The 15,394-nt window shown below is 23.0% G+C and overlaps 1 protein-coding gene and 1 long non-coding RNA gene across 3 annotated transcripts; both read left to right on the top strand.

Annotated features, from left to right (window-relative positions):
* Positions 1–215: 215 nt before the first annotated feature.
* Positions 216–4,198, top strand: LOC113557500. Of its 2 annotated transcripts, XR_003405593.1 has the most exons (7): positions 216–501; positions 732–746; positions 1,338–1,346; positions 1,935–1,943; positions 2,306–2,320; positions 3,525–3,575; positions 3,943–4,198. It is a non-coding gene; the product is annotated as an uncharacterized LOC113557500 (long non-coding RNA). The 2 variants fall into 2 exon arrangements; XR_003405592.1 differs by having other exon boundaries at positions 216–746.
* A 3,242-nt stretch (positions 4,199–7,440) lies between these two features.
* LOC113558160 lies at positions 7,441–9,188 on the top strand. Its single transcript, XM_026963665.1, has 6 exons — positions 7,441–7,568; positions 7,683–7,915; positions 8,300–8,744; positions 8,816–8,817; positions 8,867–8,972; positions 9,095–9,188. The coding sequence occupies exons 2-6, from the start codon at positions 7,685–7,687 to the stop codon at positions 9,157–9,159; spliced, it is 849 nt and encodes a 282-aa protein (XP_026819466.1). The 5' UTR covers positions 7,441–7,568; positions 7,683–7,684; the 3' UTR covers positions 9,160–9,188.
* Positions 9,189–15,394: the final 6,206 nt, after the last annotated feature.

The following is a 15,394-nucleotide window of genomic DNA, read 5'->3' as shown; positions in this document are numbered from 1 at the left end:
AAACAAATATTTTCAAAGCCATTTGAAATAATAGTTGTTTTCAATAACATAATCATTCAGTATAAAGCAGCGGTTCTCAACCTTTTTATATTCGCGTACCTACACAGTTTGAAAATTTTTACGTACCACCTAACCATTTTTTTTACTTAATAATGTATACGTTTATGTTACATGTATAGAATTTCATTTTATTAGGAATTACAAAATTATAGGAATTAAGTATTTAATGTACAAAAATAAATTAAATTAAACTAAATATATGTACAATTATTATTATTATTATTTATTATTATGATTACAAGCGACCTCAACAACACCAAATAAACCAAATAATATTTAATGTTAATAATGATTTATTCCGATTTTTTTATAAAGGAAGATTATGTTTGCGTACCACCTATGAGCTTTCCACGTACCATAGGTTGAGAAGCGCTGGTATAAAGTATATATTTTGTTCATATTAAAAATTAACTAATAAATTATTGCCTGTAGCTATCCCAGGTACGTGTTGTTTTTTTATTTTTTGTATATATTTATGGTATTTTGCGTTTTTATTTCATTGATTGTAATAGTGAATATGCTTCTTTCTCAATATTCTGAAAACTATAATACAGTAGATACACTGAATCATCAGTTTTACTCTTTTATCACTCAGCACCTTAAAACACCTTAATTTATCGTATATGTTTAATAATAATTTATTACTTAAAATTATAATATCTTTTTTTTAGGAAATCGATCTGAACGTAATTATTATATTTTTAAATCAATATTTAATCAGTTTACCACATCGTAGTTTATAAATACCGTTATTTTTTAATTGCGATCTAACTAGAATGGTTTGATTCTAAACTAAAATATTAAGTCCAATAGGTTATATATACATGGTTAGATAAATCAGAGATTACCAAAAAATATTTTTTTATATGCATGCTGTAATATTTAAATATTTATAAATAATATTTATTAATATTATTAATTATTGCAATACAAAATTTGGACGTTTTTCTAGAAATATACATTTATTGCTGGTTAAAAATGTCCTAACTGATTGAAAAAAAATAATTTATTTAACAACCAAATTTTTCTACTGCAGAACTTTTTGATTACTATTTGTGTATTTAATCTTAAAGAAGATATTATAAGGTTTAAAAATGAAGTAGCTTTTCTACGGCATTACTGAACATTATGAAATTCTGATGATTCATAAATTGTATTAATGCTGATGACCTCGATTTGTATACATTATTATCAAACACAATAATGTTTTATCTTATAGTAGTGAAATTATGAATATTTTGTTACAATTATTTATTACTTTTTCTACATTATTGCAGAAATACAAAGTACGTATTTAGTTTTATTTTCAAATAAACAAATACAATTAAGATTACAACTTTGATTTTAAACTTATGGATGTTATTGTATACTAAACTTTTAATCAATATAAGTGATTCTATTTTTAATCGAAACGTCATTAAATCTTTAAAGTAAAATATGTAGTTAAAATATTAGTTTCTTTGTTGTTCATACGCAAATTTAGTTTTTCTTAGTACATTATTCTCGAGTAAAGCAGACTCTCCAGAACTCCTATGACATGTCAATTTCAAAGTTCCTTATCTTTCTTCTCATGATAATTATTCATTTATAGGTACAATAGTTACAATAAATAACATAAACTCTTTAATAGTATACTTTTAGTGACAATCATTGAATAAATAAATACTTTTACTCAGAATTTAAAAGTAAATTATTATCATATTCTCACAAACGTTCATTTCCATTGGTTAAAATTTATTATAAATATTGAAATATTAATATATTTGTATAAAAACAATATTAAGTACTGATTATACTTATAATATTGTGAGATAGTATTATAAAGTATAACATATAATAATATATTAATTAACAAATTATTATTTTATTTTTAGAATTTACTAGTAAGTGCATTATATTTATATAAATTTAATATAATATGAAACTTTGTAGCTCAATTTGTGAAATTTGTTTCTTGTTATTTTTATAATGATAACCATCCTTTTATATTTACAATTACTTACTGATAACCACGGGTGTAAAGCCCTTCAATAAGATATTTACAAACATAATTACGTAGGACTATTATTATCATTAACCCGGTAGACGTATTCCCATTAAAAAAACACGTTGACTCTCAATAAGTAGCATTATAACAGAACATTTTAAAATAATATTTTGTTCATATTTTATATTATATACGTAAAAATCGTATAGGTACAAATTATATCACATTCAAACAACAGTTAATTAATGTTTTTTTTAGAGGCCGTAGTATGGGGTACGTATGTTTTTAACTTATTAATTATATATAGAATATATTTTTAACCATTGAAGTGCGGTTTCCACTTTAAAAAATCTAATAAATAATATGCATTTCAATAGTTTTTATTTATTTAAAACTATCTTATATTAAGTATTAATTAAAAACTATTAAATAGCGGAATATTTTGATTTGTATAAATAAATCGTCTTACAAACACTAATGTAAAAATTTTAATTTATTAACGATGAATAATATATATACTCTGTATCGAGTGAGTCACAATAATGGTATTATGTTAAATATAATGGTGTGAGGCATCATTCATTTGGTCAAATAACCCAAAATTTACCTAACTATAATAAAAAATTATTCGAATAATCATAGTTGAAAAATATTCAAATGATAACCATTTCTGGAGTCAATACTACCTCGCCGCAAAACTGTTTGGTATACAATATACCTTAGATATCCATATTTTTAAAATGTCATTGCATATAGGAAAATTTATAATAAACGTAAAAGTATATGATGTTCCACAAATAATGTTTTTGAATTATAACAACACAAAATTTTAATATACCTACAGAAAAACTTTTATGCGACATTGAATTACATTTCAAAGCTCATTTGACTGTGAGAATCATTTTATTGATATTTATAGGAATAAATCGTAAACTGCTAATCTCGATAAGAGTTAAAATATTTAAAACTATGCTATAAAACAAAGTAAAATTATTTTATGAAAATTTCAAATTTTTTATGTCTTCTAAATATTTAGGATTAAGATCATCATTGGAAATATTGGCATATTGTAATTGACTGCAATTGCAAACATAGGCATGATAAATGTAGAAAGTTAGGTTTTCTCTATGATATGCTATAGTTAATATGTATTAAAATGTATGAGTTTTTGTATGTACGTATAATGAATTAGGTGTGTAATGGTGTAATTGTGTACAATAATATTATAAATGATATTAAAAAGTCTAAAAATGCAATCATGTATATAGTTTTGAATAGTAGTATTTGCATAATTAATTGTAAAAAGTTTAATGATGTTGTCATTTTTATATGGATTAACTTCAATTATATCATCACTCGTTTTTATCTAGATATTGATTTGTTGCTGTTTTATATATAAATAAATATATATTATATACAATATATTTCATACCATTGAAGATTAGATAATTATTGTTATTTCATTTATTTTTAACAGAAATAGCAGACCATTATCAACAATCTATCAAACAAATGATAAATCAAGAAGGTATGTATTATTATGTACTTTTATTAACTATAAATACCAAAATATTATCTTTGTGGCTGTATTATATTATATAGTATATATTGTGATGACTTATTGCAAAATAATAACTGGGTTCTGTTATAATTTTCATTTATATTTATCAAGTAATAATTAAATATATACAAAAAATTTGAATCAGTATTGGCCTTGGATAAATGTAGTGATTTATGTTACCTGTGATATCAGAATCATTGCTTCAATGAAGTATTGAATAAAATGATACAGAGTTTGAGGCAAAGCCTTACCTTCATATTATTTGTATATAAACGATTCTTAAGGTTTTATGTTGGTAAACATTCTACTAATCTAACCCAAATTAATTTTCTAGAGTTAGTTACCATACCAGGCATAGTGAACAAATATTGTATTTTTTTCAATATAAACGATGTTGAAGTTCAAACAAAATATTATTCAGAGCGTTTTAAGAAGGCTATTTCGACGATAATACAGCACCCGCATTGGTTTAATAATTAGATTAGGTTAGGACTATTTCGGATGACAATGAAACTTTCTTTAAAAAAAAAGTTTTATAATGAAATAGTCAACATTTTACTTTTTTTTTTTTAAATTATTAATTTTAATTTATTTACTTTTTAGTACTATTATTCATAATATCTAGTATAAAAACTTTAAATATTACATGTTTACAATGGAGCAAAAATTAAATGTTTAATTAAAATACATTACCTAATTAAGAATCACTTTTGTAAAAAAAATACAATCAACAATAAAATATATGTATGTATACATTGTACACGCAACACACAATAATATGACATTATACATCTAGATGTATGTTATATATTTTCTATTTTGTATAAATAAATAAAATATAAAATCAGAAACGAGATGTACTTTTTTATTCAACAAAATCTATTTATTTTTTCGAAATAAAATTTGGTTTTTTGTCGTCATTTTTAAATAAATTAATAATTATACACATAAAAATATGGTTGTACAGTCAGAAACTGATGAGGTATCTTATGGTTATGAGTGCATATCTAAGTTAAGTTGTATTTAAGTTTATATATGTACAGAGTGATTCTTTTATCAAACAACACTCATCATTTCAAAAAGTATTCATTTTTTTCATTTTTTTTTTCAACATTTTTGGTTTTATGCTTTTCTAAAACTATGTAAAATTTTATTTTTTTCACTCTTATATTTAATAGTGAAAACACTATCGACTTTTGATTTTCAAATGGTAACCTATATTTAAAATAACATAAAATAGTAGGGATATTTTTTTTATGAATTCTAACGTTCAAATTATTATTTTTCGTTAATTCGTTAGCAAGATATAGCTTTTGAAAGTTGAGCGGTTTTCGGTTTTTATAATACTTCTTATTTCTGAAGACCAGTAGTCACATGGGTAATAAATAATAATAATAATAGATACATTTTTTCACATGTAATAAACTCGTTATCGACTATCGTTCAACGCAGTAATGATAATGAACTTTGTACCTGTACCTGTAGATTGAGTTGGGGACAGTCGTCCAAAGGTCTACCACTCTTAACATTTTTCGGACAAGTGCTTATCACTGTAAATAAATGAGTACATTTTGTTTGTAAAGACTGCGGTATAAATAAAAAACGTGGACTAAGATACATTATACTGTGATTATACCTTATATCTTTATATGGTCCATAGTAAAAGCAGAGAATTATATGGCGTAGAGAGAGATAACGAATATCAAAGACGGTAAAGAATAGAAATTGTGGACTGTGCACAGTTTTTTAAACAATATAATCCTTACATATTACATCATAATTCGATCAATTACACAGCAGCATTCTATTTATAGAATAAAATATTTAAATAGTTCAATCTACAACCATCGCCGTAACTAGGGGGGCTTAACCCCCCTGTATTTGTATTTAGCCTCCTTATAAGATTTTACTTTTTAGCCTAAATAATCCTTCAAATTATTTTAACTTTGGTTTTCTAGGACTCGGTAACTATTAAATCCTAGTTACACCCATGTCTACAACCGTGATCTAGGCTAACCTAATTTTAAATATTATCGTTCTATTCGTTCTATATTTCTTTAATGATATTAATTTGTATAATTTGTTAAAGTATAATTTTGTGTGATAAAGTAAAAACAATAAAATACTATTAACAGTTAACATTATAAGTTATAAGTATTAAAGTAATGAAAGATATTAATTGTCTTCAAAACGATGTAGAACATGTCTTGAAAGAAATTTAATTACAAGATAATTAATACAATGAATTATACGAATATCAAAATATTGAAATATTATAATTTATAATGAATTTGATCAATGCAACAAATTAATTTTGGTCATTGTTTACTGTGCTCGTTCTACGTCTAGTTTGCGTGAAACTTCCAAAATCATGCAGATTTTTATAAAAATATTGAAATATGGAAAGAAAGAAAATGCTGGACACAAGTGATCTGGATACCAATTTTTATATAACCTATACAATATACATATATTTTAATATAACATTTTACATATAAGACAATTTTTTCAAAAATATATGTTCTTATGATATATGTTGAAATATTGTTCTACATAATTTATATATGTTTTATACACATATGTAAAGATTAAAAATAATAATTTACATAAATCTTGATGCTGCTCTACAATATTTTTTGTACTCAAGACCGAAGCATATTGTTTTTTGGAATTAGTTAGGATTCATGTAGGTAGATTTCAGTTAATTTTTGGAATAAAGTATATTTATAAATTCAATGATTGGGCAACACAACACATGCTTAGTTAAGTACATATAATTAATATTTGTTAAACACATTTATGCTTTAAGCATAAAAAAATATATGCTTTAATATATATCTTATTTTAAGTCATAAAGGCCTGATTTTTTATATAATGTATATTTTTTACACTTAAATAATTCTGATAAAATATAATATGATTAGCATTTTCTAATACATAGATTCTATTTGTATAGCTAATATAATCTTATTGCATTTTTTAGTAAAATTTAATATAAGTTCAAAATCTTATTAATAGTTACAATTCCTATTAGATTTGTTTAATATTTTATAAACATTAAATAAAATAATTTTAACTTAACTTAGTTATACATTTATAAATTTATAATTCCCTTTATTAATGACATTTCAATTTTTTTATAGTAAATACATCTTTAAATACTTAATATATTTTTTTAAATATTTATACACATTAATATAATATTCACAAACAATATATAAATTTTTAATGTATAAATATGTTCATATTCTACAATTAATTGTTTGCATTTAAAACCGGGCTCTAGATACAAATGAATCCCTACCTAATTTTATTTATATTATTAGTAACCACTTTAAAATGTTAATATCATTCGTAAGTCCAGGATTATAAAAAATCTATTCCAAATTTGATGACACAGTTTAATCAAAATGTTCGTTAAGCAGTTATACAAAATATGAGTAATGATAAAAATGTGTTCAAGAAATTCAGAACAAATTTTCCATTAACCCCAGACTTAAAACAATAGTAACATTTAAAAGCAGGACTTTGCACCCGAACGTAACCCGAAACCTGTAACCCGAATTTATTGCAAAACCCAAACCCGCATTATACAATACCCGATTGAAAAAATAAACACTTGAATTAACCCGAGATCCGAATTATTATAATAATAATTATTAAATACAAAAATATAAGCAGCATATCAATTATATAGTATGTATTTTTCTTAATTAAGAAGATAAGAAAATAGTTAACATTATATTAATAAAATGTTACATAATAATATGTTGTATCGACTATCGATATTGATTTTATTACTAAACACGCGCTTATGAGTAGTTGTGAATTTGTGATCATAATATTATTTACAATTTACAAATGTTCAAACACGTGTACACAGTGTATAGACTATAAATACAACAAAATAGATTTATGAAAATTAAAAATAGTGTTAAATATAAACCAGGAAAACATTAAGTAAGTTAATTTCATTTTTTGTAATGTTGTATAAATGTATCATAGTACACAATAATAATATATACCTATCTAATACTTTAAAATGTAAAATTATAAAAAATTATAATTATATAGAAATGGACAGAAAAAGAACATCTCCAGTTCATAAATATTTTAAATTTAATATTTTGTTTGGAAAATCAGTATGTCAAATAGTTTCTTGTGAACATGCTCTGGTTGGTGAAAATGCTAAAAATTTAGAGCGCCATACAGAAAATTTCAACTACGATATTTTTGCTAAATATTTGTCTGTGGAATCTAGAGAAATTAAAAGGAAAAATAAATGTAATGAACTGACAAGTATCCAGGTTGGTGTAATACAAATTTACTTAATTTAAAAAATTATATAAATTAATCCATTTGGATTTTTCAGTAGGTATAATAATAAATAATAATTAATAAGTGCTTGAATATTACATAATAAATTATTAAAACTTAAGATATAACTATTATAATTTATAATCAATGATCATACTTTAATACATTTTTAAAATGTTATGAATTATAACTTTTAAGTTTTAACACTATAAAAGTATAAACTATAAAGCATAAATCAGAATTGTAAAAATTAATTTGTTTCATCTATGTATGTACTTACATTTCTTACTTTTAAGTGTTTTAACATTACCTGTTTGATAAAAATTAAAAATTTAGAAGTTATAATTAAATTTATATTCAAATTTTTATTATAGCAAAAACCAATAACACAATCAAAACTAAATTTTGAAAATAAGAAACAGAGTATTTCTATTGAACTAACAGCAAACCAATTCTACTCAACTTGTACGGAATTAGTGACAGTCAATGGACGCCCTTTTAAATTATTAGAGGATAGTGGATTTCTTAAAATTTTAAATCCTTTATTAAAAGGTTTGGGCGATAGCTGTTATGTTATTAATAAAAGAAATGTAAGATCAAATTTAATAGTTAAATCAAATGAAGTTGTGGCAAATATTAAAGACTCAATTAAAAATAAATTGTTATGCTTTAAAATGGATTGTGCATCGAGAAAAGATAAATCCATTATAGGAATAAACGTTCAATATGCAGCTGCTCATACAGCAGTAACCACTTTACATACATTAGCTATGATAGAGTTAACCCAGCAACACATTGCAGTGTATTTAAAAAAAAAAGGTCAGTAAATACTAAATTATTTATAAAATTATAACATAAGTCTTTTTAATAAATAAATGAATACTGATTAGATGTAAACATAATAAACATTTAATATACTATTCTAAACTAATTAATTTTAGGTCAATGAAGTTCTTAAAATGTTTGAAATTAAAAAACAACAAATCACAACTGATAATGCAAGAAATTTTATCAAGATGGTAGACCTAATGCATAAAGAAAATGATGGTAATAAAAAAAAAAGTATTTTAGCTTTACAATGTTAAATCTTTTTACTTTTTAGTTTATAGTGTTTATACTTTTAAATTACTTTATAATATATTTTTAAAATATATACTTTTTATATGAAGAATTGTTAGAAGATAATACAAATAATAATCCAACTAACAAAGATTTAGAATTAGATGAGAATTAGATTTAGATGGCTTAGAAGATGATTTAGCAACTACAATTTTAAACGAAAACAATGATCATGAACAACAAAAAGAAATTTTGAAACCTCTAAATGTGTTGATTTGTTACTCTGTGCATACTTTACAGTTTTGTGTAGAAGATGCACTTAAATCAACATCAGATTGAAAATGTATTTCTAAAATGAGAGAGGTAGTATATAAAAAATAATTTTAAAATTGTATGATTATTAATTATGGTTGTTTGTAGATAGTGAAAAAACTTAGAACTCCTACAGTACTTAGAATGATAAAAAGTCTTCATCCAAAAGCTAAAAAGGCAATCATTGATGAGGAAACTCGATGGGGTAGTTCTTGTGATAGGTTAAACCATCTCTTAGAGTTAAAAGAAGTATGTAAAGATGTATCCGATACTTTTAAGTATCAGAAATTAACAGAAATTATAGTATGTTACATTTTGTATTATTTAATTTTTAACCTTATTAGTTATTTAATATTTTTTTAAATGTTATGCTTAGTGTTTCAAATTTTTACTAGGTATGATATTTTTTATTTTGTTTGTAATATTTAAATATTGATAATTCTGACAGGTAAAATCTTTTTTACCTGCTAAGCAAGCGACAATTCAACTTCAAAAAGAAGTTCTTACAATTGGAGATTTTTATGGAATTTGGCTTAGATGTTACAGAGATACTAAAAAGTAGGTTCAGGCATTTCAAAAATTTTATCTACTTCAATGGAAAAAAAAGAAAAATCATTATTGCATAATCCTGTTTTATTAGCTGTTAAGTTTTATTCGATTAATTATAAATTATAATTGAACAGATTTTTTCTTGTATACATTTAGAATTTTTAAATAATTATTAATTATCATAATTTTACATACCCATTAAATTGTAATTTTGAATATTTAAAATTGTAAAATGTTTTAGGTATTTATTTAGACCCACGATTTCAGTGTCTCCTAGATAATGACTCCAGGTGTGCAGCTATTAATTTTTTGGTTAATGTGTGGAAGATTATTTAATGGTTGGATAAACGTTCAATTCCAGTTTTAAATGATGATATTATTATACCACCAACACATGATGAAGTGGAAAATCATGTTGAATATTATGATTTGGAAGATTTTATTAAAACCAAAACATCTATTTCTATACAAGAAATAAATGAAAACATAGAAACAATACCAATTTGCTTGTTGTTACAATGTTTTGACAATATTCATAGTTTACATCACTCCATGAGGGTACCGTGTCAAGTGTTCGAAAGTCAAGTGCCATAATGTCGAGTGTCATAAACTCAGGTATCATAAAAATCATATGTTATATAATTATTTCTCATAAACATCATCTGTTATAAACTATAGTAATTATTTATATTATTTTATTCACAAATATACATAATAAATTAATATAATATATAATATCAATAAAACAAAACAAAAAAAAATTGAAATTATGATATTTCCAGAAAGCAAAACTTGTCAATGAGATACAGTGTTCTATACACTAAACATATACCGTGCAAATTATAACTAGAACTTATTTAAATATAAGAATAAACCATGTATAAAAACATATAAACGTTTGATAAATGGCATAATAATATTTGTGGTGCAAATAAGATAGCTTAAATTAAAAAAATATTATTTAAAATAATAAAATATAATATAAAACTATCTGGCATACATTAAATTACTTAAAAATATTCAATTTTCAATAAGTGCTTTTTTAATGATATCACAAATTCATGAATCACAAACATACAATTAAATTGTGTACTTTTGTTAATTAATAATAATTAATAAACTGGTTACAGTACATAAATCTTACTCATACGTAATAGAGTTCCTTTTATATAATATATATTCATAGATATAAAATAGTTTAAGTAGTTGTTTTCAACCCACAATTAAATTTAATTAATTTTTAATTTTTTTTTTTTAGAAGATGAATAAGAATCTACGACTTAAGTTACATGCTGTACTTATATCACTTATATAGAGTACAATTTAATTATTATGAAATAATATAATCACAAATGTGTTTTTTAGGACATTACAATACAACATACATTACTATATCAGTATATCATGCACTCATAACCAGAAAGTATCAATGTGAAAGAAAATGCACTTTATTAAATAAGACAATGCAATAAGTTTTTAGATAGACTTATTAACAATGTTTTATTTGATAAAGTACAATTTTTGTATACTATATACTTTAATTTTTGTTTAACTATACGGTATATGTACAAATAAATATACTTATAATAAACATTTTCTTGTCTTCCATATTTTTAGTTTTTATTTCACAATTTATTTAATGTTTATGTACATACAACCACATATTATCAATATTGATTGTGTATATAGCACATTATAAGGTATTGATAAACTATTCATAAAATGTGTAAATGTGTTATGCAATTAAAACACTTAAGTTATAGAAGGTACATGATGTTTATTACGTTGTAATACCTAAGTGAATTACTTAAAATATATTATTAGTCAATAATACTGTTGCTAATTTAATTTAATTCGTTTTTAATCACAAATTCACGTGCTGATAATATTGAAATTTGGAGTTTCTGTGGTATCTTGGTATTCGTATGATAAGAAATAAAATAAAGTAACATAATAATATGTTTAGTTATATACAATCGTCACTCAATAATTTTAAATTTAGGGGAACGATCTAAAAATTTGATTTATAAAAGTTTCCTATTCCATTAGGATATTCCTAGTGCTATAAAAAATGCTCATGTTTTTCTTTTCACTGATGACCTGAAACTTGTAAAAATAATTAATGATCAAAATGACGCGTCTGACTTACAAACCGAATTAAATAATATTCAATCTTGGTGCTTAACAAACCGGTTGTCATTAAATATTGACGACTGAAAATGTAAATACGCTTTTGTTATCGAAAATCGCATCATTTATAATTAAGCTCTATATTCAATTCAAATATATTGAATTATTTGCAAACTCTAAGGACCAAGGTAGTGGCGTAATCTTTTATTAATTCTAAATTGTTCGGTCCATACAAATTATAAAAACAATTCAATGCATAATTTTGGTTTATCAAACAAACTCATGGATCATTCAGTGGTTTTTTTTTTCTAAAATGTTATTCTCTGCCCTTGTTCGTTCTAACTTGGAATATTTTCCATTAATTTGAACTAATAATACTTTTAAATAAAATTGATGCAATTAAATCAGTTCAGAATAACATTCTATGATTTATTTCCTTTAACTTTAATACAACTAGTGTTAACATTTATCAATCTCCTGTTAAAATATATGCACTTCTAAGAACTGCAAATCTTTAATGTAAAGAACTATCATATGAACTTGAAAACATTCATTCCAGAACCCTACAATTTTGTACTTAGGACATTGAAAAATTCCGTTACTATGGATTATTGAACTTACTGTCTTGTGACATTATAATTTTGATATTTTTATAATCGGTAAATGATAAACTTATATGAAAAAAAACCTTATAATAAATTTGCAAGCTTCAACGAAAATAATTAATCAATAAGTACCTATAGTGAGTATTCGTTATTAAATTAACACTATAATCTATTAAATAGTGTAAAAGTTAAACATTTTAATTTTAACTATTTAATTAAACTATATAATTTGTTATAAATATAGAACGTGAATAAATAACATGACAAGAATAAGAAAATATTGTCAGAAAATGATTTGATTTACATAATATACTTTATTATTATATAAAATATACTCGTTCAAACAAAAATTACGTCTTTAAAATATTTTTAAAATGGAGTAAATTACAATTTTTATAAAGTAAAAAACATCGCAAATATTTCCTGTGGATATACCTAACAAGAATACACTGCAGATTACGATGTTTTATTTTATTGTTCCAAGTGGCACACAAAAAATAAATTTTTTTTTTTTTGGGGAAGATTAGTTTTGGCTCTAACTACTTACATAATATTATTATTGACATTTAAAGTTTGGTTGAATGTAAAATTTGATTTATGACAGAATCACTCGAATCGAAAACAAGTTAAAACTTCTAAATTATAATAACACATATACATTATCCATCATAAAATAATGAACAATCTTTTATTACAGAAATTATGATAAACAATATCGTGCTTGAAATATAACACTTTTTAAGCAGAATAGAAAGTTAAATTTGAAAAAACGTATACGGCAGCTCTATCTAGTAACAAAAAAGAGTATTTTCAAAACTGATTTTACAAGTATTTGAAGATATTTTTAAAACAATTCCATTAGATAGCGTGCCATTAATATATTATTATTTTGTACATTAATTTAATTTATTATAGATATTTATAATATTATTATCCGTCAATTAAATTTGTTGTTTAATGCGCTGTAATATATATACAGAGTGATTCTTTTATCATGAACCATTCATTACTTCAAAAAGTATTCATGTTTTTGAAAACATTTTTTTACATAGTTTCCAGTTGTTAAAAAAACAATGTTTTAAACTACTCGCCCTAAATTTGATTTCTATGTATCAAATACTCAAAAAAATAGTCTGCTTTGAAATATAAAATTAAAACAATGTTGTCATTCAAAAATGTAAGAAATTTAAAAACATATAAGGATAAAATATAATTTTTTAATAAAAACGTTGTTTTTTTAACAACTTGAAATTATGTAAAAATATGTTTTCAAAAACATAAATACATTTTGAAATAATGAGTGGTTTATGATAAAAGAATCACTCTGTATATATATATATAATTAATTGTATACATTTCTCAAAATGAACATATTACATGCAAAAAAAAAAATAGAAATAAAAATGTGTGTTTAATAATGATATTTTGCATTAATATTATATTTTTTGCTATCAATTCAATTATTAATTATTAACGTGATATTATAAATTATTATAAAATGTTTTAACGATTTTTATTCAAAAACTTTATTTTCAAGTGTAACAAATATAAGAAAAAGTTTACAATACTTGCCTTCTGTTAAAAAAAAAATGGATAATGCTATAAGGTTTTTATGTCTATTTATTGTTTTTATATTATTAAAATAATTTTTACAACCCGTTACACACAAAAAAAAAACATTTTAAAATTACAGTAAAAAAGGTCACTAGGCACCAAACTGCCAAAGTATTGTAAGTATAATGATACAATTAACTTTGCAATTAATTAATTTCTAAGTTTTATTTGTGTCTCATATAAGGCAGGTATTTTATCTCGTCAATGTTTTTTACCAAAAATATTATGCCAATAATTGTAGTATAACTATTGTAGTCATTGAATAAAATGTCTTAAAACGTTGATGAACTCTACTTGAAAATTACATTTCCACTTTTTTGAGATTTAATTCCTGAATCGATCAAAATTATATTTTTAAATTTTGAATATTATTAATTTTAAAATGTTAATAATAATATTAAATTTAAAAATATAGTTAAAAAAAATCTAGCTCTTTCAAATAAATTTTATGATGAATTCATATGTTTTTAGAAGTTTTATCAAATTAATATTTTGGTTAATACAATAATTGGTAGAAGTATGATACTTTTGAGCCCATCATGTAAACGAACTTAAAAAATTGTCTATAATATTTTAATTTCTTATAAACGCTCCATATCGAATCCGTATAAGTATTCGGCTACTATATAGGTACTTATGTCCTATTCAGACATTCAGTAGCATATTTATGGGGGAACTCCCAGAACCTACCCACTCCACACACATTTTATTTATTCTTCCTGATACATTTTAATTTGTTTATATGCCACTTTAAAATTTAAATATTGTATAAAGGCCAACATAAAAATCCAAATATTGTTCTTAATATTCAGTTTGATAATACTATAATAGCTAGGTCAATATATTCAATTTTCTCAAAAATTTTACATATCACAAGTTTGGTTCCGTTGAACGCTATTTGCACGTGGTTTAGAAAGAGAAAACTATTATTATTACGCTGGTATTATAGTGCGGTATCCTTTTAAAAACAGTTTTTGAAATTTATGTTTATATACTTTAAATCGTCCGAAACTATATATAACATAGATTATAGATATATTTTTCTTTAACATACATAAATTAAGTCTATACCTAATTATTGACTTTACAAACGTAAACTCTATAGTCTATATAACCTATAACATGCTGTCGTAACAGAAATCTAAAATGATAAGATAAAAGCGCAAATTAAAATTACTGATTAAAATTTCAGGAATTGTC

This window comes from Rhopalosiphum maidis, chromosome 4 (assembly GCF_003676215.2).
Source record: "Rhopalosiphum maidis isolate BTI-1 chromosome 4, ASM367621v3, whole genome shotgun sequence".
Taxonomy (NCBI): domain Eukaryota; kingdom Metazoa; phylum Arthropoda; class Insecta; order Hemiptera; family Aphididae; genus Rhopalosiphum; species Rhopalosiphum maidis.
Note: the sequence above shows the minus strand (reverse complement) of the source record. Positions and strands in the feature narration are given on the sequence as shown.

Excerpts from the sequence above, each read along its gene's own strand:
- LOC113558160 (XM_026963665.1), top strand. The coding sequence starts at position 7,685 with ATGGACAGAAAAAGAACATCTCCAGTTCATAAATATTTTAAATTTAAT. Across the intron at positions 7,916-8,299 it reads ATGAACTGACAAGTATCCAG|CAAAAACCAATAACACAATC; the intron begins GTTGGTGTAATA and ends TTTTTATTATAG. Across the intron at positions 8,973-9,094 it reads AATGCATAAAGAAAATGATG|AATTGTTAGAAGATAATACA; the intron begins GTAATAAAAAAA and ends TTTTATATGAAG.